Below are 25,135 nucleotides of genomic sequence, written 5' to 3'. Positions count from 1 at the left end.
AGACAGGAGGGCTGGGGCACCAGGGTCCCTATTTGGCTGGGGCTGGGACCAGCCCTCCCCATTCCATCAGGCCTGGGGCTGCAGGCTGCCAGTGCTTCTCCATCGAGACCCCAGAGAGCCTGAAATCAAATATTCCTCCTCCCCTGTTCAGGCAGTCTTATTGCCATTGACAGTAAATGTATTGCTCTAATCTTTTCTCATTTCGCCAGGATGGGCTCCATTCTGACCTCCCTCCCAGCCTTGAAGGCTTCATGAGGCAGGAGGGAGGCACTGAGGTGGGACGTGTAGGGGCTGGGTTGTAATGGGGCAGCTGCAGTGATCGCAGATTTGATACGCCTTATCTCCGGAAGGCTGAAAGAAACTAGAAAATTTGGAGATCTCTGCCGGGGGACCCATAACTGAGGGTTCCCCTGGGAAAGCAGATGGGAAGGGCTTGGTGGGCAATGAAGAAACAGGACCTAGAGCCCCAGGGAAACAGACTTCTGCAGAGCAGACAGGCCCGGGGTGTGTGTGTGTGTGTGTGTGTGTGTGTGTGTGTGTGTGTGTGTGTGTGTGTGTTGGAGCCAAAATTCTAAGGTTGGGAGATGGTCCTGTTGAGATGGGGCAAGGCAGGGCGTGCCCACCCTCTCCAGAGTGGCCAGTCCACCCTGTCCATCCTGCTCTCCACTCTGCTGCCCAAGAAGCCTCACCAGTGTGAATTCCTGTGCTTCTCTGGCTGCTTCTCCTTCTGGTCTTCCCTGCTTAGATGGGCACTCAAGCTTGGCAACCTCAAAAAGGCATCCTGGGAGGGCCAGAGGTGTGGGAGGGCAGGAGGAGTAGTGCTTGAGAGACACTCAGCCTGGGGGTCAGGGCTGGTGTCCAGAGCCCAGGCAGAGGGGGAAAGGGGTCAGGTAGGGCTGAGTGACTGTGGGAAGTAATCTGCTGCACAGAGCCCGCTGGCGGCCACGACAAGGGAACAGCAGGTGAGTGGAGCTAGGCCAGGGAGGAGAAGTGCGGGGAGTGAGGCAGTGCTCTGGCTCTGGGTCCTTCCTGAGCTTGTGTGTGTGTGTGCGTGTGTGTGCGTGTGCATGTGTGTGTGTGTGTCTGTCCCAGGGCAGGGTAGAGTTTGTCAAGGTGAGCACCTGTCTGTCTGCGTGCACCTTCAGGTTGAGCTGGAAACTTTTCTGGATCCTGACAGTTTATGAGTGTGACAGGGCCTCAGCCTCAGGGGTATATTGTGTGGGAACCTACTTCTCTCTTCAAGGTTCTCTGGCCCTTGCCGGGTAGAAATTCCTGGTTGGAGAGCCTGAGCTGGGTCAGAACTCTGCCCAGGGTTCAGCAGGTTTGGGGTGGGGTGGGCGGGAGGGTGACAGCGGAGGAGGGTGCCGGCCTCTCCTGTCCTCCCCTCTGGCTGTGAGCTGCTGCTTCCTATTGCCAGGCGAGGCAGGCCTACATCTCAGCAAAGGTCTTCTCATAATGATTCCTTTCTTAGACAGAATCTCTGCCTGAACTGACCTTCCTGCTCCTCTCTGATTGCCCCAACTCCACCTTCAGAAAGCATTCCCTGCCTCCACAGATCTCCACCTGTTCCCCACACGCCTGAGGTTCATGCCAAGACCACTCACTCGGGATGGCCATCCGTGCCGTGTTTGGTACCTTTTCTTTCCTCAGTCCCTTCCCTTGCCTGAAGATAGCTGAGGTGAAATGTGAGAATTTTTCTATGTGCCAGGCCAGGAACTGGAGCTCAAGGTCCAACCAGATGGGACTTAGGTGTATGCACTGTGCTGAGTCCGCTCTGGGTCCCTTACCTCCCCCAGCTCTGGAGGCACATCTCCCTTACAGAGCCTTATGTGTAACAGGTCTCAGTTGTGGTCTCTAGACCCAAGGCCACACCATCTCCCAGTTTGGAACCACCCTCTCACGCGCGGCCCTCAGTTTCCATATAGCACCGGGCTGCAGCGCCCCCTGGTGGCGGAAAGCCCCTTCTCTTTTTGTAGCTTTGTAGCATGGCAGCTCCAAGGGCCTCCAAAGGATTGCCAAACTTCTTCATTCCAAAACATTTCCAAGGCCCTGACATGTTAGTAGTTGCATTTTTTTTTTTTTGGCCGTTCCACGCAGCTTGCAAGATCTTAGTTCCCTGACCAGGGGTTGAACCCAGGCCCTCGGCAGTGAAAGTGCTGAGTCCTAACAACTGGTCTAATAGGGAATTCCAGTAGTTGTATTTTTGATAACTGTTGATTGAGAAAACACATAATGACTGAGCTCTGGATCTCATCATTAAAGCTCATTTGTATTTTATTCATCCCCAGCAATCACACAGTTACACACAGTCAGTTAATTACACACAGATGGGTTACTCACAGTCTTTATCGAGCCAGGAGCTAAATCTCCTGTGATCACTCCAAGGCCTCTAAATTTGCGAACCATGGATTTAAACCACTCCTCATGTCACAGATGAGAAGACAGGCCTGGAGAGGGGAAGAGATCTGTTTAAATTCACACAGCTCACGAGGGGGTTGCACCAGAATTTGAATTCAGGGTAGATATTTGCCACAGAGACTGCCAGTATCAGTCCTATAGGGGCCGAAATAGGGAGGAGGTTGCAGGCAGAGGGCTGGGTGGTGGGCGGGAGAGCAGGACCATCCCCGAGAGGTGCAAAGAGAAACCCGCCCCCACTTCCTTCCGTTCAGCTCCGGTAAAACACACCTAGAGGAGCTGTAAAAGGGGCGCACGGGAAGGAGATGGCAAAGGAACAAACAGAGAGTAAGTGGAGAGGAGCAGCCCGCTCTGCTTCCAGCCCTTCCCCTATTTACCCAAACTGCACAGACTCCGGGCAAGTCATTTAACTTCTCTGAGACTCAGCTTTCTCATCTGTAATATGGGAGGGAACTAGCAGTTGAACATTCCCCTCCCTGTGGGAATAATGCTTTTCTTGCTTCACAGGACTGTTGAGAATCTAATGAAATGTGTGTGAAAATTCTGGATAGATAGCAACAACTGAGGAAGGGAACTTTGCATCCATAATATCCTTTTTAATCCTCAAATCGATCCTGTGAAGTAGGTTCTGTTATTCTCATTTAACACGGGAGACAGCCCAGATTTGATTTCAGGCCTGACTCCGATCACTGGTTCTTTTTTTTGTTTTGTTTTGTGGTATGCGGGCCTCCCTCTGCTGTGGCCTCTCCCGTTGCGGAGCACAGGCTCCGGACGCGCAGGCTCAGCGGCCATGGCTCACGGGCCCAGCGGCTCCGCGGCATGTGGGATCCTCCCAGACCGGGGCGCGAACCCGGTTCCCCTGCATCGGCAGGCGGACGCGCAACCACTGCGCCACCAGGGAAGCCCGATCACTGGTTCTTGACTTAACTTTTAGCGTTAAGAGTTAGTAGTAAGTGCTACTTGTTACAATTTACATAAATCTCTGGTCTTTTTTCAGAACCAGCTACTTTCTTCTTCGCAGCCTGTCTCCCTACAGTTCCAGCCACTTTGAACGCGAGTAGCCGAGCGTCCTCTGAGTAAAGTGCAGGCAGGCACTTTACTAACCCTGCTGGGTCAGGGTTAGCTGAGGTGGACACAATGAGGAGGGGAATACAGGAGTGTCAGCGGGGGGAGAGTGCAGGGGGGCAATGCAAGGCTGGTGGAACTCAAACCTGTTTGCACATCAGAATCACTTGGGACGTTTTTAGAAAATTCTTGAGTCTCACTCTTCATGATTTTAGGCCTTGGATCCATATTTTGGATGCTCATGACCAGCTGGGCATAGGAAAGGGGTGGTGAAGCTACTTTATTTTCTTGGAGGTAGCCATTCAACAGCTATTCTAGAGCAGTGGTTCTCAAAGTGTGGTACCCACATCACCAACATCAGCATCACCTGGAAATGTGTTAAAAATGCAAATTCTCAGGCCCCACCAAAGACCTAATGACCAGAAACTCTAACAGTGGGGCTCAGCAATCTGTTTTAACAAGAACCCTTGAGCGGATTCTGATGCATGCTTGAGAACCACTGGTCTAGAGCAGTGACCTACTGAACGTCAGGCACATTGTTAGAAGTGGGACGAGGTTAGGGTGGATGAGCTGTGGTCTCGACTTTCAAGGAGCCTGGAATCTAGTAGAGATGAGTTCAGGACCTTGATAACTACACCTCCTCCCCCAAGCAAGGCTCTGCTGAGCCTGGGCACCTGGGAGAGGCACAGGTGTGTTTCTGAAGGGGACTTGGTTCTACTAGTCTGATTTAATTCAACGCTTTATTCATTGTGAGAGGGTGATTCCTAGGCATGGGGCAGGGAAACCACGGATTTGGGAAGATTTTTTGTTTGTTTCTGTTTTTTCAATGAGAGGGAGGAAAGAATCAGAAGAAAGAGAGGAAAGAAACAGAGAAGACAGGGAGACACAAAGTAATAATAACTAATACTTACGGGGCACTTACTATGTGCCAGGCACTGTGCTAAGAGTTTTGCAAACACTGTCTCATTTAATCTTCCCAACAGCCCTTTAGACTATAATTATCATCCCCATTTAATAGATAGGGAAATGGAGGCACAGATAAGTCAAGTTGCCCATCACACAGGTCATAAGTGACAGAGATAGACCTTGAACCAGGGCCAGTATGACTCCAGAGCCCATGCATTTTACCACTATGCTTTGCTGCTTCTCTTAGAGAATAGGAAGAAGTACTCACCTGCCATTTGCTCAAAAACCTTCAATGCCTAGAGAATTAATCTTAATTTATTCGTCTTGGTATTCAAGGTCTCTTATACTGTGATTTCAAAATTCCCTCCAGTCTTTACCACCCCCCTTCAAGATCCTTGCACTTCGGCCATGCTGGATTTACTTCTCCATTTTCTTTTTTCTTTTTTTTTTAAAATGAAATTGCTGGGTCTCATGTCAGTTTTCCTGTTTTATTTATTTTAAATATTTATTTATTTATTTATTTCTGGCTGCCTTGGGTCTTCGCTACTGCCCACGGGTCCTCTCCGGCTGCAGCGAGGGGGGCCTCTCTTTGGGAACACGGGCTCCAGGCGTGCGGGCTTCAGTAGCTGTGGCACGCAGACTCAGTATTGTGGCTCACTGGGCTCCAGAGCGCAGGGCCAGTAGTCGTGGCCCACTGGCTTAGTTGCTCCGGGACACGTGGGACCCTCCTGGACCAGGGCTCGAACCTGTGTCCCCTGCATTGGCAGGCGGACTCCCAACCACGGCGCCACCAGGGAAGTCCCCTCCATTTTTCTCTTAACCCTTCTGACTACTTCACTTCCCACTCTCCTCCCCTTTGGGATCCTATCTATTCCTCAAAGCTCGGCTCAGACGCCTCTTCCTCCCTGATTCCCAGCCAGAAATGGGCTTGCTTCCCCCGAACCCCCAGAACACAGTCCCCACCTCCGCACTCTGCGCCGCTTGTACCCCACCCCATGCCGGTGCTGAGCGCACTGCCTGGAACGCGGAAGTGCTCCAGACGTCCTGGTGTAACTGACGGAGGGAACAGTAATTCTCGAATGGAGGTAGGGAGTAAGACCTCTAGAGATGGAGAGCAAATGAGAAGGAACTGGGATATAAAAACCGAGAGGGGGAGAGAGGATGAAGACAAACACTGGGCGGCGACTAGACGGCCCGCCGCCACGGGCCCAGTCTCGCCCCGCCTCGTCAGGCCCCCCCGCCACTGCCCAGCGACCGACGGTGCCCGTTCCCCGGTCGCGATTTCTGGGCAGGCGGCCCGCCGGGCGAGAGGTGGGGCGCGGGTGGCGGCGGGCGGTGCGCTCGGCCGGTCATCCGCGTCCTCGCATTAGCATAAATCCCATTAGCTGCTCCTGCGCTCCGGAGTGGGGTGAGGGTTCTGCCTCGTGCGGCGGCGAGGGCGGGCGCAGCGGTGCTAACGCATCCTCCGACGGCGCGTTCCAGCCGACAGAGGCCCGTTTACAATCGTTATCTCGCTGGCACCTCCGAACCATCCGGTGCCTGGGGCTCTACCAATGCGAGGGATTAAAAATCCAGCCAACATCTCTCGTCTAATAGGTGGCCGAGCTGGAATCGAATCCGTGCTTTCTGGCATCAGTTCTCATGCTTTTTCCGTTACAGGTGCAGCCCCAGGATGCCTCTCTACCCAGACAACTATAGTTTGGGAAGAAAGAGGTTTAAGACCCCCGCCCCGCCCCCCCCCCCACACCCTCACCTTTCCTGTGTTTTCTTCTCACTGGGCTGGTGCAGCAGGGAAGGGGGTTGAGTGGAATGGGAGGGGTGTGGTGGTGCTTTGGGTGGAGGGAGGAATTGGGTGGGGGGCAGTGTCACCAACCCTCATCCATCATTTGGGACAGAATTTGGGTGATGGAGTGGAATGCTTCCACCATCCTATTGAACTCACCTCCGCTCACCCAGAGGACTATTTATTGGAGCTGCAAGAGCAAGAGATTATGGCAGTAAACGAGAGGAGTAACATCTCTGTTCTCTGGAAGTTTACAGTCTAGTAGGGAAAATCAGGAATATTTACGGAGCACTTACTCTGTGCCAGGAGCTGTGCGAACTTTTTTTTTTAAACCTATTTTTGGCTGCATTTGGGTCTTTGTTGCCGCCCGCCGGCTTTCTCTAGTTGCTGGGAGTGTGGGCTACTCTTCCTTGTGGCGCTTGGGTTTCTCATTGTGGTCAGGCTTCTCTTGTGGCGGAGCACAGGCTCAAGGCGCATGGGCTTCAACAGTTGTGGTGCGTGGGCTTAGTAGTTGTGGCTCGCGGCCTCTAGAGCGCAGGCTCAGTAGTTGTGGTGCATGGGCTCAGTTGCTCCGTGGCATGTGGGATCTTCCCGGACCAGGGCTCGAACCCGTGTCCCTTGCATTGGCAGGCAGATTCTTAACCACTGCACCACCAGGGAAGTCCTGTGTGCCAACTGCTTTACATGGATATCTCACTTATTCCTCTCAACAACTCTATGAAATAGGTATTATTATGATTTATAGACGAGTGAGCAAAGGCACAGATGACTTCTGAAAGGCCATATAGCTGGTGACTAGAAGAACCAGGAAGATGAAACAGATGAGCTGACGTGTGTGACAGGGGAGGAAGAGGATGATGGGGAAGCTTGTAGCAAAAGCATGGCTCTAGGCCTCAGAGACCTCCCTGAGCAAGGCAGAAAACATCTCAGCTGCCCAAAAGGCTGAGTAGAATTTAGCCAGGTAAAGAGGCTGTAAGGGTGGTGAAGAGGAACTGCAAACGCCAGAGGGTCAGGAGGTGCAGCTCTAGGGGCAAGCCAGGGCCAGGTTAGGAGAGCCTTATTAAGGATTTTAGTCTTTACTGAGGAGGAAGTTGAAGTCATTAATGGTTTTAAACAAAAGAGAGGCATGATTAGAATTGCATTTTTAAAAGATCATTCAGGGGACTTCCCTGGTGGCACAGTGGGTAAGACTCCTTGCTCCCAATGCAGGGGGCTCCGGTTCAATCCCTGGTCAGGGAACTAGATCCCACATACATCCCACAACTACAACCCATGCAACCAAACAAATAAATAAATATCAAAAAATTAAAATTAAAAAAAAGATCATTCAGGGTGTAAAGAATGCAAGTGAGGGGTAAACAGATTCACTGATGGCTTGGACCACTGAATTGGATTAGGGTGGTGAAGGTAGGAAGAAGTAAAGTGGGTACCTACAAGAGATACTTAAGAACTGCGCTAAGTAATTGGATAAGGGGTGAAAGGGAGACGGAGAAAGCTGAGTCATTTTACACCCCCTTCTCTCCCTCAACCCCTAGATCCAATCATTTAATAAATTAATTTCATTTAATGAATGTCTTTCCCACCTGTCCCCTCCTTTCCATCCCCACTGCCACTGGCCTAATTCAGCTCAGGTCCTCTCCCTAACAATGAAGCAAGAGTCTTTCTACCTTCAGATTTTCCCCTCTCCAGACAATCCTCCATGCCATTTGCGGGTACGACCTATGTAAAATGCAAACATAGTCGGAGTCAACCCAGGCCCCATTGTCTTGTCATTGTGTCAATTACAGGATAAAGTCCCATCCTTTCCTAGTCGGGTCATTCTTTGCTAGCTTCTTCCCCTCCTCAGGCCCAAGCTGCACAAGAGGTGTCACACCCACTGAACCCCCAAAGTTACCTGCATGTTAAGGTAAATATTCCTTCACAGCACTAAACCTTCACAAATCCTTTGCTTGTGTATTTATTATATATACATGTGACTCATTTCTGAGAGGTCACATTGGCAGGAATTGCCTCCCCTTTCTATCAGGTAAATTCCTATTCATACTTCAAGTCCAAGCTCAGATAACAAGTCTCTGTAGGCTTTTCTAACACTCCCACTCCCCTGATAGGATTAATTGCTTCCTCATCTGTGCTTTTAAAGCACTTTACACATATTCTGTTCTTGTATATGTTTAACTGTATTATAGGTGTAAGGAGGCACAGGCTAATGCAATCAACTAAATGAGTGCTCCTGACCTTGAAGGGTTGTGAGAAGGATTAAATGGGATAATATATGTACAGTTAATATTTCTTCATCTCTTTCCTAATAATAAGAAAAATCGTTATTACAGTTTACAAAGTGTAAACTTTGATAGTGTTCCACATACTCTCCTGTTTGATCTAGGAATAAGCCTGTGAGATAGGGTTGATACTGTTATTTCTGTTTTATAGTTGGAGGAAGTGAAGTACAGAGGGTTAAAAAGTGATGATGCAGCTGGTTCAGTAGTATGCGGAGGCACAAAAGTGCTTCACAGTATTTGTTTAAATGGAGTCGAGTTTTCTGGTTATAAAACCTGTGATCTTCCCTTTAAACCACACTGCTTCTTGCATGCATTAGCCAGTATTTTTTTCAAGTTGCAGGTAGCTAATCATTAATAAATTCAATGAGGTAGGGACAACCAACATGGCAGGGGTGGTGGTAAGAGAATAGGAAGAAAATAATTCAGAATACATTCATGGAGTAAGGATAAGCAGAGTTCTGTACTACGTGGTTGTAATGTAAAATCTGTTTCTCACTGTGGATTTGGATTAAAAGAAAGTATGAAAGCCCCGTGTTAGCACAATGCCAAGTTCTAAGTGAACGTTTATTAAATGAAATCATGGCACTTTCATTTTATATACTTTTTTGTTTTCCTGATGTGTAGCTACTGGAAAGCAGATATCATGTCATCTTTATTTTTCCAGTTCCTAGGAGAGTCCTTGTTACAAATTTGGTGCACTTAATAAATGTGTGTCAAATGAAAACCTGGAATGCAGGAATGAATGAAGGCAGTGTACAGCTCAGCATATATGGTTGTAAATGACTGCTGTTCTATCACCTTCCGGAATTCTTCCTATTCAATCGAGAGATGAGACACTGTTCAGTTAACAGTTTACAAAAGTCCTATTTCCCAGTCTGGAGAAAACAGTAAGGCCAAGAATAATTTGCACTCAAGAAGTATCACTTGCCCTTAGTCAACATGGTATCGTGAATGGCTTCAGGAAAGGGCTCCGGAGGGGGTGGGGGGAAGGGGGAAACAACAACAAAAAACAAAAAACGGTTGACCTTAGTCAAGATGGCTGCCTTTGGCTTCGCTCTATCAGAACGCGCATGCCCAGCCTTGTCCCCGCCCCCTCCCCGTGGCCCCGACGTGTGCGTCACATCGTAGGGAGACCGCGCGGGAGGAATAAATTTCTCTGTGATTGGTTGGTGCCGGATTTCAAACACGAGCTGGCGGCGAGGAGCTTTTCTGCCGTTGGGTGAGGCGCGGAGGGAAGTGGAAGGCCGCCCAGGTGGGGCCCGGGGGACCCGGCCAAGTGGGTGCTGGGAGTTGCGAGAAAAGGTGGGTCTGGCGCTGGGTTTGTGGTGGGAGGCAGGCGTCGGCGGTTGTGAGCCGTGGCCCCCTCGTGGGTCGTGGTGGAGGCCGGCACCTACAGCCCCTCCTTTGAAGGCTCTCCATGGGCTGGGGGCGCGGGCGGCCTGAGGGTGCGGTGGCTGGAAAAGTGGGTGGCTTCTTTCTTGGCGCCGTGTTTTGTGGAAAGCCGGGGGCGTCTTTTTGAGATGGTGACTTGAACAGGGCAGGAGCCACCCCAAAGAAGTGGCTCTCACTTAAAGACAGAGTTAGGGAGTGGGTGGGCTAACACCCCCGTTCTCCACAGAGGAACAAGACTTTTTCGAAGGGAAAAGCCCTGGTGTTTGAGATGCCGGCGCGGCTCCGAGTGGAGCCCCTCTCCCTAGTGGGCTGTGTGTGTCTGGGTAGGCAATGACATCTTGCCCTTCCCGTCCTAAATCCCAGCCTTAGTAACAACGAGGCCTTTTCACATACATCCCTCTTCAGGATTTCATTCCTCGGCAGAGGGTGTGCATAGGAACGTGGGGTGGGTGGGAAGATAAGCTTTTTTTTTTTTTTTTTTTTTGAAGAAACGTCATCATACTCTTCAATGTGGAAGGTGAACTTTTCGAGTTATTGAAAGTGTTTGGAGAAGACGCTTTTCCTATAGCTTAATCATTCAGCAGGTACTTATTAAGTGCAAAATGTAAGTACAAGACAATCTTACTTGGCTTTAAAGGAGCTTGCAGTTTATTTGGGTTAATAGAACTTAGAAAGGTAACAGATTGTGTTACCTTTAGTAGGCCTTTACACTGTTGAGAGTACTGTACATTAGTACAGCCCTTTTTAGAAAATATTTTGGCACTGTTTATCAAGAGTCGTAAGAGGTTTGTACCCTCTGACTTGGTAATCCCAGCCTTGGAAATCCATTTTAAGGCACACGGCCACCTGAAGAAAAACACTGTCCTTGTTGATGTTCAATTTATTTATTCGGTGAATATTTAGTAATCATTTGCCAAGTGTCAGGCACTGTTCTAGGCACCAGGGGCCCAGCGATGAACAAACAAAAATCTCTGCCTTCTTGGAACTTAAACTATTGGGGAGACAGACAATAAACAAAATAAGTAAGTTAATATATAAGTATGTTAGATGGAGATGAGTGCTTTTGAGCAAAATAAAGCAGAGAAGTGTTGGGGGGAAAGATGCAATTTAAAATAGTGTGGTTAAGAATGAGACAATGACTTTTTTAAAAATTGAAGTGTAGTTGATTTACAATGTTGTATTAGTTTCTGGTGTACAGCAAAGTGATTCAGTTTTATATATATATATATATATATATATATATATATTGTTTTTCATACTCTTCTCAATTATAGTTTACTGAATCTAGTTCCCTGTGCTATACAGTAGGACGTTGTTGTTTTATCTATTTTATATATAGTAGTTTGATTCTACTAATCCCAAACTCATAATTTATCCCACCCCCTTTCCCCCTTGGTAACCATAAGTTTGTTTTCGGTGTCTAAGTCTGTTTCTGTTTTGTAAATAAGTTCATTTGTGCCATGTTTTAGATTCCACATATAAATGATATCATATGGTATTTGTCTTTTCTCTTTCTGACTTACTTCACTTATTATAATCTCTAGGTCCATCCATGTTGCTGCAGATGGCATTGTTTCATTATTTTTTATGGCTGAGTAGTATTCTATTTGTGTATATATATACCACATCTTTATCCATTCATCTGTCAATGGAAATTTAGGTTGTTTCCATGTCTTGGCTATTGTAAATAGTGCTGCTGTGAACACTGGGATGCATGTATCTTTTCAAATCATAGTTTTCTCCACATATATGCCCAGGAGTGGGATTGCAGGATCATTTGGTAGCTCTATTTTTAGTTTTTTAAGGAACCTCCATACTGTTTTCCATAGTGGCTGCACCAATTTACATTCCCACCAACAGTGTAGGAGGGTTCCCTTTTCTCCACAGACTCTCTAGCATTTGTTATTTGCAGACTTTTTAATGATGGCCATTCTGACTTGTGTGAGGTGGTACCTCATTGTAGTTTTGTTTTGCATTTCTCTGATAATTAGCGATGTTGAGCATCTTTCCATGTGCCTATTGGCCATCTGTAAGAGGCATTGACATTTGAATAAATACCTGAAGGAAGTGAGGGAGTGACCATGTGAGAGGTTCTAAATAGATGTAACAGAAAAACGAAATTACCTAAATGTCCAAGGAAGAGAACAGTTAAATAAATGTTCATGAACTTTTTGTAACTTAATGGAAACATGTTTTAAAAAAAGTAAAACACAAAATTATGTATAAATCTATGATTGCAATTCGATGAAATATGAGTGCATAATGGGCAAAGATTAGGTAGGGAGGTGCATATAGTTGTTTAGGGTGGTGAGGTTTTAGTTTCACCATTAAAAAACTTTTTTTTTTTCTTTTTTTTTTAATTTTTGGCCGCACCTTGCAGCATGCGGGGATCATAGTTCCCCTGCCAGGGATCGAGCCCTCACCCTTTGCAGTAGAAGCCCGGAGTCTTAACCACTGGACCACCAGGGATGTCCTTTTTCTATTATTTTTTTTGAACATAGAAAATTAACAGTATAGTGGGAAGCAGCCGCATGGCACAGGGAGATCAGCTACGTGGTTTGTGACCACCTAGAGGGGTGGGATAGGGAGGGTGGGAGGGAGGGAGACGCAAGAGGGAAGAGATATGGGAACATATGTATATGTATAACTGATTCACTTTGTTGTAAAGCAGAAACTAACACACCATTGTAAAGCAATTATACTCCAATAAAGATGTTAAAAAAAAGAAAATTAACAGTATGAGGCAGTGTTTTATATCTGCCAAATGAGTGTTATAGATAATAAAGAGGTTATTTTGGACTAAAATGGTTAGGGAATGCTTTAGTGAGTTGGTAAGACTTATACTAGACCCTGAGGAATGGAACAGTTTGGAATGGAAGGAATTCACAGAAGAAAAAATAAGAGAACTTAGTATAACGAACTGGTAATCATTTTCTGAAAAAGAGTAATTCAACTTGTCCCATTCCATTTTTTTGTTTTGTTTTGTTTTGTTTTTTGGGCCATGCTGCAGGGGGATCATAGTTCCCCTGCCAGGGATCGAACCCTCACCCTTTGCAGTAGAAGCCCCGAGTCTTAACCACTGGACCACCAGGGATGTCCTTTTTCTATTTATTTATTTATTTTTTTGAACATAGAAAATTAACAGTATAGTGGGAAGCTACTAAGATCTTTCTAAGATCTTTGTGGGATCTTAGTTCCCCCACCAGGGATCGAACCGGGCCCCTGGCAGTGAAAGTGCAGAGCCCTAACCACTGGACTGCCCTAACCACTGGACTGCCGGGGAATTCCCTCCCATTCTGTACTTTAATCTTCATTCATGTTGGACTGAGGATGTTCTGTTTACTCTTTCTGCAATTGACTTGCTCATGAGAACATTCGGTTTCAAGATATTCCTTCTGCCTGCCAGTTGAATAGAGGCTTTGATATGGTGAAGCAGAAGCTGGACATTTGGGAAAAAGAATTATTCCGAAATGCTTTCATTTGAAAGAATCTTGTAGTATCGAGACAGTCTTAGGGAATGTTTTTTCTTGGCAGCAGAGAACAGAGAACCTGTATTGTTGATTTCTTGGGACTCTCCAGATTTAGTAATGTTTGTGAGAATGTTTTTCATTAAAACTCTTCCCTGAAAAATGCACTGCTTTGTGTGACAGTATTTAACACCCTCGATGCATCTAAAACCTGATGTATAGGTCTCTTAATAATGTTGTTTGTAAGGGGAGGAAGAAGAGGCTAGAGACTTTTCCCAGGATACTCTGCAGTAAGATCTGTAATATAGTCTGTTATTCTGAAGGATGATATCTTGGCTGGGTGATTGAAATTAAATTGGGGACTCAAAGCAATCACATCAAGCTGAGACTCTTTCCTGGTGATGCCAAATTGCTCCCTTAGGGATACTCACAGATTGGGAATCTGTAACACAGTGACTTCTCCACCTCTGGGGCTTCTCATCAATAACAGCTGAGATTCTCTAGCACCTTTTTGTTTAAAGCACTCAACAAACTGATTTCCTTGCTACACACAAGGATCATTTCAGCTTTCCCGAAAGGCAGCCGCCTCTGTAGTGAAAAAGTGACATCTGTTTTACAGCTGCAAAGCAATGTACTGCAATATGACTTTGTTTTTGTTTCCTTTCACATTAGTGTATCTCCTAGCTATGAGCTAAATAATAAAGGGGGGGGGAATAAAGAAGTATTCATGAGGTTAAAAATGTGACCCAGCAGGAAAATTAAGGCCATTTTCAATTGACATTGAATAGGATGAGTAAATTTTAGCTTTTCAAGCTACAATTTGGCTGAGATGTCAGAGTTAGTACGGATACAGAAAGATATTTTTGGCATCTAAAAATAATTCCTGAGAGTCACTTCTGTAGCACGTTAATAAAAATACATGGTCCCTTAGCATATAAAGAGAAGAGGATTATATTTTCTAGTGCTGTTTTTGGATTGCCCAAAGTAAATCTATGTTAGAGGAAAAATTAACTCTTCTCAGATGCTATAAGCCTCATGTAGAAGAGCTTGTTTAATAGCCTAGACCAGGTCAAGTTTTGCTATCTCCTCCCTTCTTTTTGATCTGGGTTCCAGCTATGATTTGGTAATCACTGTTCTAGGATGTAAATAACAACAATCAGACCAAAACAAAAGAAAAATTTATACCCACTATAATACCCTATATCCTTTTTTTAAATTTATTTATTTATTTATTTATTTATTTTGGCTGCGTTGGGTCTTCGTTGCTGTGCACAGGCTTTCTCTAGTTGTGAGCGGGGGCTACTCTTTGTTGTGGTGCACAGGCTTCTCATTGCGGTGGCTTCTCTTGTTGCGGAGCACGGGCTCTAGGTGCGCGGGCTTCAGTAGTTGTGGCACGCGGGCTGCAGTAGTTGTGGCACGCGGGCTCAGTAGTTGTGGCTTGCAGGTTCTAGAGCGCAGGCTTAGTTGCTCCGTGGCATGTGGGATCTTCCTGGACCAGGGCTCGAACCCATGTCCCCTGCATTGGCAGGCGGATTCTTAACCACTGCGCCACCAGGGAAGTCCAATACCCTATATTCTTATAATGAGGTTCAATTTATATGGTATAAAACTTTTACCTACATTAATTTGTAATATTCTGTGAGGTAAATAGGACAAGTATTATCGTTCCCATTTATAGATGTTTCTCAGAATTTAAGTGACTTATGCAAAGTTATACAACGGGTAAATAGAAGAACTAAAATTTTATCCTAGGGCTTCTGCCCCCTCACCTTTCTTTTAACTGTTCTGTTTTCATCTATATTAAACATTGATGTTCAGGTACAATGGAAATTCTTTTCACAGTAGAATCATTGGGGGGAGGAGTGTGTGTGTGTGTTCTCTGACTTCGATTTATCAAGTATTTTTAAAAAATACTGAGTCTTTGTGCAATACAGCGGTGCCAAATGTAAGGTTTCTCCTCTCAAATCTACAGTTTAGCTGGGACATAGGCTAGAAACATGATAAAGTTAAATTAGAGTATAAGGTGTCTGAGTGCCAATTGAGCAAAGTAGTTGGGGAAAGACTGGGGCCAGGGAGGCCAGTTGAAGTGAGTGTTAATGACCTGCAAGTGATGACGGGCTGGGTATAACACACATGAGAGAAGAATCCACAGAGTTTGGTGATTATACTTGTAGGAAAGGGAATAACTTAAGGTGACTCTGAGGTTTGGAACTGAGTGACTGGGAGAATGATAAAAATAAGGAAATCAAAGTTGGGTGTCGGTAGGAGAGGGAGTAAGGTAGGTCATTGGGTAGAGTAGTTGATGACATGTGTGGGGGAAGGATAGAATGATGTCTCAAAATCGAGCTTAACATCCAGGGCATCCAAAACAAATTGAGAGTTACAAGATTGACTTAGGAGAGAGCTGAGGGCTGGAGAGAGAAATGGATGAGTTGTCTGTAGAGATGTAATGACTAAAGTGGGATAGTTTGATATGTTTAGTCAAACAGCTATCTCCTAAGTACTAGGCATCATGAAAGGAAAACGATGTAGATTGAGGTAGTTCTATGAGATAATAGTTACTATGGTGAGATGTCCACAGGTAGGTACTCTGTGTCTATAGTCTTTTCAGGAATCAGGTTGTGTTTTCAAGAAAGTACCTCCCCACAGCACTCACTCTAGGGAGTGGTATGCACAAAGAAAATAGGAAAGAAGAATAGAGGAACTTGAGAAAATGAGGGATTTCTCTTAAAGGAGACAAGGAATCAGGTTGTTGTATTGTCATTTAAGACATAACAACCCTCTGAATTTTTTTGTGTGTGTGTGTTTAAGGGTAGTGCCATTTATATATATATATATATATATTTTTTGGCTGTGTTGGGTCTCTGTTGCTGTGCGTAGACCCTCCAGCTGCCGTGAGCCGGGGCCACTTCTGCTGCGGTGCGCGGGCTTCTCATTGCGGTGGCTTCTCCTGTTGCAGAGCACGGGCTCCAGACGCATGCGGGCCTCAGCAGCTGTGGCTTGCAGGCTCCAGAGCACAGGCTCAGCAGTCGTGGCGCACAGGCTTAGCTGCTCTGTGGCACATGGGATCTTCCTGGACCAGGGCTCGAACCCATGTCTCCTGCATTGGCAGGCAGGTTCTCAACCACTGCGCCATCAGGGAAGTCCCGTCTTTCTTTTTTTTTAAATAACAAGTTTTCAGTACCCTAGTTGCACTGTCACATTTTCCTTTTCTGCATTCCTGGACAGTTAGAAGTTTTCCTATGTACTGAGCTCACTGTCTTATAGTCTCAGAATATACAGATGAATGCAGAGATGATAGAAACCAATAATACCCCATATTAAAACTCATCACTGGGGGGACTTGCCTGGTGGCTCAGTGGTTAAGAATCCGCCTGCCACTGCAGGGGGCACGGGTTTGAGCCCTGGTCCGGGAAGATCCCACGTGCCACAGAGCAACTAAGCCCGTGCGCCACAACTACTGAGCCTGCATTCTAGAGCCTGAGAGCTACAACTACTGAAGCCCACGTGCCTAGAGCCCTGCTCCACAACAAGAGAAGCCACCACAATAAGAAGCCCACGCACCACATGAAGAGTAGCCCCCACTGGCCACAACTAGAGAAAGCCCACGCGCAGCAGCAAAGACCCAACACAGCCAAAAAAAATAAAAATAAAAAAATTGATTACTGGGAATTCCCCGGTGGTCCAGTGGTTAGGACACCGCGCTTCCACTGCAGGGGGCTAGGGTTCAATCCCTGGTTGGGGAACTAAGATGCTGCATGCTGTGAGGTGCAGCCCCCCAAAAATATGCTGGATGCAATAAATGTTTAAAAAAAAAAACAAAAGCAGAACTGATCACTGTCTTTCATTTTTATTGGGAGCCAAAGGAAATCATCATTTGAATAGGCTACTGAATGCCCTGCCCCTGTTTTCTGTCCTGTAGCACTTAGAAGTATTTGCCTTTTTTGTCATATTGTTAAAACCCATGGGCATCTCCATGACTTCCACATCTCTTCCTACCAGTTTTAATGCTATTCTTTTAGTTTTGTTCTTAGTTTAGAGGAAGAGCTTTGTAATAAATTTGTTGGTCTGGTTGCTTAGCAGCTTGCCTTGATTATGTAGCTTGGAACAGATACATTGCCATTTGAAAATCTTGGTTTCCAGCCCTGATTCATGTATATATTGCATCCAAGCTTGGAATTGAAAGCTTTTTTGCTATTAGAGCAACCGTCATACAAGTACAAATGAATAAATCTGTAGCATTTAATAGAAAATATATTTATGTTTATATATTCCTTTTTCCTTTGTGTTTTTTCTGCCCTTTCTTGCCCTCATAGCTTATGGTACAATCTTATAAACATTGTAAAATCACTAAACCTTCGTAAAAGAGTTCTTAAAATTTTATTTACATGCATGAAAAAAGGGCCTGGACTAGAATGTTGAAGGGGTGATTAGGAGAAACATAAGAAGAATCCTTTAATGGTGTTTCTGAGGACATTCAATTTTCAAATGAAATTTGATTTTTAAATTTCATTTCCTTGATAATTTTCATAAAATCCCACTGATTTCTTTCTTTCTTGAAGATCTTAGTTCCTCAAAGTGTTCCCAGTTAAAGTCTATTTGGAATAGAACTGCCTATAAGGACACCATTTTTAATGTAATATCAGCAAGTCTTTGCGGGGGGAAATATGAAGCCTGAAATTCACTATTACAGAACACAGTAGCAAATGATTTTTCCTTTGCCCTTCTAACTGTGAAGGTGGTGTATTGTCTCCTTGATGCCAGAATGTGGTACAACATAATCCTTTGCCTATACTTAGTATAAATTTATTAGACATAGTCCCTGCACACAGTCCAGCAGAGAGCCCTGCATTACAGAAATAATTCTTGAGCTGCTGAGCTGGCAATTTCCCCACTTAATCACTTGTGTGACGTCATCTGCGCTGTTGGTAGGAAATGTGCTGACCATATCCTGCGTTTTAAAAGACAGTTGCAACAGGGGTACTAGCTAAAGATGAAATTAAAAATAAACCTTTTAAGTTACATTGAAGGTCTCCAAAGTGCAGCAGGATTAAAGTGGCAAAAATGTTATATTGATAGGCTTGACTGAGTAGTTGGTCACCTAGTAATCAACTGACATACTTGTCCCTAATTGCTTCTCAGCTCCAGAGTGATTGAAGAGTGGAGGAAAAGAAGTAGGCAGGGGCTTCCCTGGTGGCGCAGTGGTTGAGAATCCGCTTGCCGATGCAGGGGACACGAGTTCGTGCCCCGGTCCAGGAAGATCCCACGTGCCGCGGAGCGGCTGGGCCCGTGAGCCATGGCCGCTGATCCTGTGCGTCCGGAGCCTGTGCTCCTCAACGGGAGAGGCCACAACAGTGAGAGGCCCGCGTACCACAGGAAAAAAAAAAAAAAAAGAAATAGGCGGGAAGGGGTGTTATATTCAGGGGACTGAAATGCGTTTGTAATTTTCAAATGAGTCTTAAACATTCCAACTTTGTTTTTATAATCAGGATTACACAAAACATCAGTTGTTAGCTCGAGATTCTCATAGTGGTAGCTACACATGGAAGAGTGCTGATGTTAGTCACTGATCACTGTACTGGATTGCTCCTGAATCTTTTGTCTTGGGGAGATGGCAGGACCCCTAATGTATATTTGATTTCTTGGCAGAAAGATGGATACTATGATGCTGAATATGCGGAATCTGTTTGAGCAGCTTGTACGCCGGATGGAGATTCTCAGTGAAGGAAATGAAGTCCGTAAGTCATTCTGAGCTGGCCTGTGTGAAGAGAAAAAACAGATTTCTGATTTGGGTTTTCTGCAAAACCAAAGTGTATTCCAATCCTAAAATTGTTTTTCATTTGAGTTATCTAAAAAGAAAATGATGGTCACTTATCTATGGTCAAAGCTTAATGGACACTCATTCTAAATGGTCACTTATTTTTCTGTAGTTGTTTTTAAATGGGTTTTACCCGGACTTTTTTCATTATCAAGGTTCTCTTTTCACTAAATAGTTGGCATTAGTCGTCAGTTTCATTTTCTTGTCACGAACTGGGCAAAATATAATGAATTTCTAAGGATGATGCCTTTTTTCTTTAGAGTAGTAGCTGTCTACATTTTTTATCCTGGGTTTTTTCCCTGTGTTCTATAAAACATTTTCAATTGAAAAGGAGAAAAATGACAGTTTCTTTTTGAAGGAGGGACAGTTCATCTGCTTTCACCTACCTATTTGATGCTTAGTAATAAAGGGTTGAGGTTGGGTGGAGAGCTGGGAAGAAAAAGGAGGTGGTGACACAGTAGTCTTCTGGGAAGTAGATTAGTGAGAAAGAAAGGTGGGGCTGATAGCACTGACCTAAGTGATGTAAGGGAATTTTTCTTTACCAGCTTTTCTTTGTGTTACCATGCTCTCCTATTTCAGGTTTTCATGTATACCTAATTTAGCGGGTGTTGCTGTTAAGTCAGTCTCATTGGTACAAAAGTAATGCAAGAACTGTGTCTTTAACTTAAAAAAAAAGAAAAAAACAATCTCCATAGTACTTAGTATGGTGTCTTGCTTGTGCCATTCAATATTTTCTTTAATTTGATTCATGTTTTTGATAGCTCTCATCTACTTACAGGCCTTTCAAAACAATATTCTATTTTCTCTCATAGCTGTTGCATGACCCTATCATCTGGTACCAACTCAGTAACCATGATGGCATACTAATTAGGCTTCTCTTTGAGGTCACATCATCTCAGAAGATGGATTGCTTTGGAGTCTAGTAGGGAGGAGTATTGAATAAGAGATCTTAAAATTCAGGTTCACTCCAAATAATGGCTTTATGGAAAAAAGTAGGTTTTGAGTTGAGCCTTAGATTAGGTATAGGGTAGGATCCCAACAGACAGACATGAAAGAGGGCATTTAGGGTCAGGGGAGCCACCTGAGTGGAGCCAAGAGGGTGTGGAGTGTGAGGGGAATGAGAGTAAGGGGAAGTGGTTTAATCAGAGCCATGCTTTTGGAAGGTTACCCTGGCAGATGTGGAGGCTGCATCAGAAGTGGAGGCTGGGAGGTTGATTAGGACATGGTTGCCATAGCTCAGGAAAGAGGCAATGGGGAGCCCCAACTGGAGTGGTGATTGTGAAGGTGGAAATAAGGAGAAATGGGTGGAAGAGATTGTGATAAGATCTCTAGGAGGAGGCAGCTGATAGTATTTGGGGGCAGAGGAGGAACCTGAGGTTTGGAGTCTCAGTAACTAGTGCTGACTTTTAACTGTTATTTCTGTGTCTGTTTCTCCATCTGTAAAAAAAGGAATTTTGCCATGAGGATTTCGAGATAAATGAAATACTAGCTGTGAAAATACCTTTTGAAATAATTATGCCCCCCAAAATACAAGATATTTATTTTTACAGGAACCTTTATTTTATAAGCAAATTTCTATCTTCCCTTGATTTCTGTTATAAAATAGACGTACGTTGGTTTTTTGTTTTTTTGTTTTTTTTAAATTTTATTTATTTATTTTTGGCTGCATCGGGTCTTCGTTGCTGCGTGCGGCCTTTCTCTAGTTGTGGCGAGCAGGGGCTACTCTTCATTGTGGTGTGCAGACTTCTCATTGCGGTGGCTTCTTTTTGTTGTGGAGCACGGGCTCTAGGCATGCGGGCTTCAGTAGTTGTAGCACACGGGCTCAGTAGTTGGGGCTTGCGGGCTCTAGAGCGCAGGCTCAGTAGTTGTGGAGCATGGGCTTCGTTGCTCTGCAGCATGTGGGAACTTCCCGGACCAGGGCTTGAACCCGTGTCCCCTGTATTGGCTGGCGGATTCTTAACCACTGTGCCACCAGGGAAGCCCAGAGGTACGTTTTGTCCCCTCTCCAAATCCCTAACTTGGAATGTTGGCTTTTTTTTTTTTTTTTTTTTAATTTGGCTCTGCCAGGCCTTAGTTGTGGCATGTGGGCTCTTAGTTGCAGCATGTGAGATCTGTTTCCCTGACCAGGGATCGAACCCAGGCCCTCTGCATTGGGAGTGTGGAGTCTTAACCACTGGACCACCAGGGAAGTCCCAGAATGTTGGCTTTTGAGGAACTAAAGTGGCTTAGTGTTTTCTAGACTCTAGAATCTCCTTTTCTGCAACCACCCCAGTCTGTCCTCTTCTTAGATCCTAGGAATTCCTCCCATCCCTACGTGTCCCCTGACTCCTTACTCTTGCTTTTCATCATAATAACTTCATTCCTCTTTCTCCTTTTTGTATAGTTATAGTTTTTTTTTAAAGCTAAGTCCAAGGTTACCAAAAGATCAGAGTGAAAGTTAATATTCAAATAAAATGACTTTAATAGCCTAGATATTTTATCTTTGTTTTCCCCAGTCTACATGATTTTTATCTTTTATTTTTATTATGAGACGTCTGAACTTTTTTGACGTTGGTGTGTAAATTAGAAATAAATATAACTTAATATTTATTTATGCAGTAGGTGATACTAAAGTGTATGTGATATGGTGCCTGTCTTCAAGAAGATTAAGGTATTTAAGTTTCAGAGACTGGATTCTGTCTCATGAAACAGAAGATAATACAAGTATAAAAATATATGCTTTGGGGAAGTATAGAAAAATGGAGCAGACAAATTAGGAAAGGATTCATAGAGCAGTTGGGACTAGAAAAATGGGTACATAAAGAAGAGTGGGGAATTCCCTGGTGGTCCAGTGGTTAAGACTCAGTGCTTTCCCTGCTGTGGTTCTGGTTCTGGGTTCAACCCCTGGTCAGGGAACTAAGATCCCATAAGCTGTGTGGCACAGCCCTCCCCCGCAAAAAAAGAAGAAGAGTAGGTAGGGCATTCCATTTGGAGAGCATAGCTTGATCCTAAGTGAGAAGACAAATGAACACAGGTCTTTCCTGGGGCAGGGACAAATTGGTTTAGCTAGAAAGAGGGTATTGGGTAGTGATGGGAAGTTTGATCAGACTGGTGAGGTGGGCCTGGATGCCTGGAGTTTAAATTTGATCTGAACAGCAATTTTGTTCAGTCATTATTGAACATTTAAGTGCCTACTATGTGCTGGGTAGAGTGTAAGGCCCTGGGGATAAAAAAACAGAAGAGACACAGGGTCCTTGCCCTTAAGAAGCTTAGAAGGTAATGAGAGAGACAAGGAAGAGCCTGTACAAAGGCCCTAGCAGGAGTGAGCTGAAAAAAACAGGATTTCTGGAGCTGCTTTAATCTCTTTGCTGAACTATGAACCAAGTCCTGATTTTTTTTTTAATGGATCTAAGATTATTCTTAATTTGTGTTAAGGAAATTTCCCTTCTCCTTTTTGATAGATGCATTTTGTAATTTAATATACACATAACTTTTTTAAAGAGACAATTTGAATTTAATAAACCTTTTGAATGTATACTTCATGACAGGGGCTAGTACCAAAATTGAATTGTGATTCACACACTGACCAAAAAAATTCCATTTGTGTTTATTGATCTCCAATATCAAAGTTTTTCTTGGTCTATGGTAGGAAGTGCCTTTTTGACCCATGCTAGCACAATTAGTTCATAACAGAATTGTACATAAAAGTAATATCTTAGTCATGTATGCAAATGCTCTGGTTTTGGTCTAACAAAGTAAACTAGTAATTTAACTATTTGTACTATTAAAATAGGAACTCCTTCCTTGAAATGAACTGATAGTTTATTTGGTTTCAGTTCTGTTATCCAATTCAGTTAGACCTGTAACGTATGCCAATTAACGATGAATGGGAATTAAAACCCCAATTTAATAAGACTTTTCAGGGAGTATCCTGAGGAACAAGCAGGCCAGCAAAATTAGGTCAAATGAAAATCTTTTCATTCTCAAAATTGTTTTTCAATTCAGTAAATATTTGAGTGTGTAGGCAACACTATATTTAGAAACATTTAATTGACCACAGTGTGGAGCTAGAAAGTTTTTAGACTGTGTAGTTGAAAAGTGTGTTTCCTGTTCTTTATTCTTTAAAATGGAAGTATCACATACATCGAAAAGTACACAAATAAGTGCATTGCTTGGTGAATCGTGAGAGTAAACATGGCTAAGAACCAGCTCTTGTTTTTAATTTTTTCTTATGAATCTGTAATTTTGAAATAGTTAAATTTGCAAAAGGATATGTTGTTTGTTTTCTTTTTGTTTAAGTTAAGGAGAAAAAAACCCTTAGTAATGTGTTCCAAACTGTTAACTAAACCAGTATATCATTTAAAACTATTTGAATTTTGTAATATATTTTATTTTTTGAGATCCTTGATATTTGCATTGTCTAAGATAACTAGGTCATAATATCCTGTTTTGCTAAAATCGATTGTTTACTAAAAACCTGTTTCCCTTTGTGTCAGACTTGGTTTCTCTAGATCGAATTGTTATCCTAATTTGTAAGTTTGAAATTTAGTCAAATTATTAAAATTGCTTTTAAAAAGCACTATATTATTTCTATGCTCTCAGGTTAAATTCAAATGGGAAAAGTGCCCTTACCACCTGAGAATCTGCTAGCTTTGTGTGAATTTGGCCTAGTTTCAGCCATAAACTGGGTTAGTTTAACCTGCAGCAGATGTACACCTTGGAAAGTTCCTCCATGATGCTGATGGAGTGAAGCTTAGAGGTAGATTGAGGTTAACTAGAATAGTAAGGCATTATAGAATAGTCTTTGCCAGTAGCAGGTGATAAGAACGGATGCCACCAGGGTTATCATGCTTTGAGGTGCTGCCTTAGAAGGGATGCTTTCTTTGCAGACATTTGAAAAGAGTCCACGTTCCTCTGTCAGTGACTCACCCAAAGCTAGTATGATCTTCTCTTCCTCTGTCTTTCCAACTGGAATGTTTACATACCCTTCAGGGCTGTGTTAAACAGCAAAAGCAAATTGGCTCTTTACTTTCAAATCAGTATTTGTATAATTATATAGCTGAATGCAATTGTAGGCCTAGACATCTGTAATATTAATCTATATCTACTGGAGCATATTACAGCAGTTACATTTGAATTTGCTGTTTAATGCCTCTCTGGTGCAGCAATGCGTGACTCTAAAGGAGGCTGTTTTTGTTTTATAGCTGTAACTGTCCTGGTGGGTGACAGCTGCCCCAAAGGTATCCCTTTTGATTGCCTTCTGTTCAGGAGCTTTCACTGTTAGTGTTACATCTGGAGCCAGGTGACTAATGACTTACTTATTCCATAGCAGATGCCACTGGCTAAACCAAAAGTAACTGGCCTATTGAAATAGGAATTGCTCCCCACAAAGCTCTCATCCAGAGTGATGAACATATATCCAGGATCTACTCCTGGTTATTTTCAGATGGATTTGCCCATAGTTCAGCTGGTCCCTTAATTATGCATTTGGAGTAAAACTAACCAGAGGACTCATTTATTAGAGCATTTATACTCTGTTTGGTGCTTGAATTATTAAAGTTTCCCCCTTTTCTTAGAATTTATCCAGTTGGCAAAGGACTTTGAAGATTTCCGTAAAAAGTGGCAGAGAACAGATCACGAGCTGGGCAAATACAAGGATCTTTTGATGAAAGTAGAGACTGAGCGTAGTGCTCTGGATGTTAAGCTGAAGCATGCACGCAATCAGGTGGATGTAGAGATCAAACGGAGACAGCGAGCTGAGGCTGACTGTGAAAAGCTGGTGTGTATTGTTTTTTATGCTAGAACTGTGACAGTGGGGATGGGGGAAGATCAACGGATAATGTTTCCACTTGCCCAGATATACCCAGTTTCTTCTTCTACATTAAAGAACTAAAAGCAGTTTGTCTATGATTGGAGCTGAAATTGCAGCCAAGGAATCCTATTCTTCATAGGCTGAAATTTAAATTTAAAAAATTTTTTCTCCTTTAGACCTGAAACTTTTACTTAATAGACAGATTTCAAATGAGAATTT

The 25,135-nt window shown here is 44.0% G+C and overlaps 1 protein-coding gene across 4 annotated transcripts in view; it reads left to right on the top strand.

Annotated features, from left to right (window-relative positions):
* Nucleotides 1-9,653: 9,653 nt before the first annotated feature.
* The window catches only part of RACGAP1 (Rac GTPase activating protein 1), a 28,837-nt gene continuing 13,355 nt past the window's right edge, over nucleotides 9,654-25,135 (top strand). For 2 of the 4 annotated variants that reach the window (XM_007107476.4, XM_007107472.4), the window contains exons 1-4: nucleotides 9,654-9,750; nucleotides 10,329-10,444; nucleotides 18,957-19,045; nucleotides 24,681-24,883. In XM_007107476.4, the coding sequence (XP_007107538.1) occupies nucleotides 18,961-19,045; nucleotides 24,681-24,883 (288 nt within the window). In that variant the 5' untranslated portion in view covers nucleotides 9,654-9,750; nucleotides 10,329-10,444; nucleotides 18,957-18,960. The remainder of the gene's footprint in view (nucleotides 9,751-10,328; nucleotides 10,445-18,956; nucleotides 19,046-24,680; nucleotides 24,884-25,135) is intronic. The other 2 variants (XM_007107474.4, XM_007107473.3) reach the window with 2 other exon arrangements.

Source organism: Physeter macrocephalus, chromosome 6, assembly GCF_002837175.3.
Source record: "Physeter macrocephalus isolate SW-GA chromosome 6, ASM283717v5, whole genome shotgun sequence".
Taxonomy (NCBI): domain Eukaryota; kingdom Metazoa; phylum Chordata; class Mammalia; order Artiodactyla; family Physeteridae; genus Physeter; species Physeter macrocephalus.
Note: the sequence above shows the minus strand (reverse complement) of the source record. Positions and strands in the feature narration are given on the sequence as shown.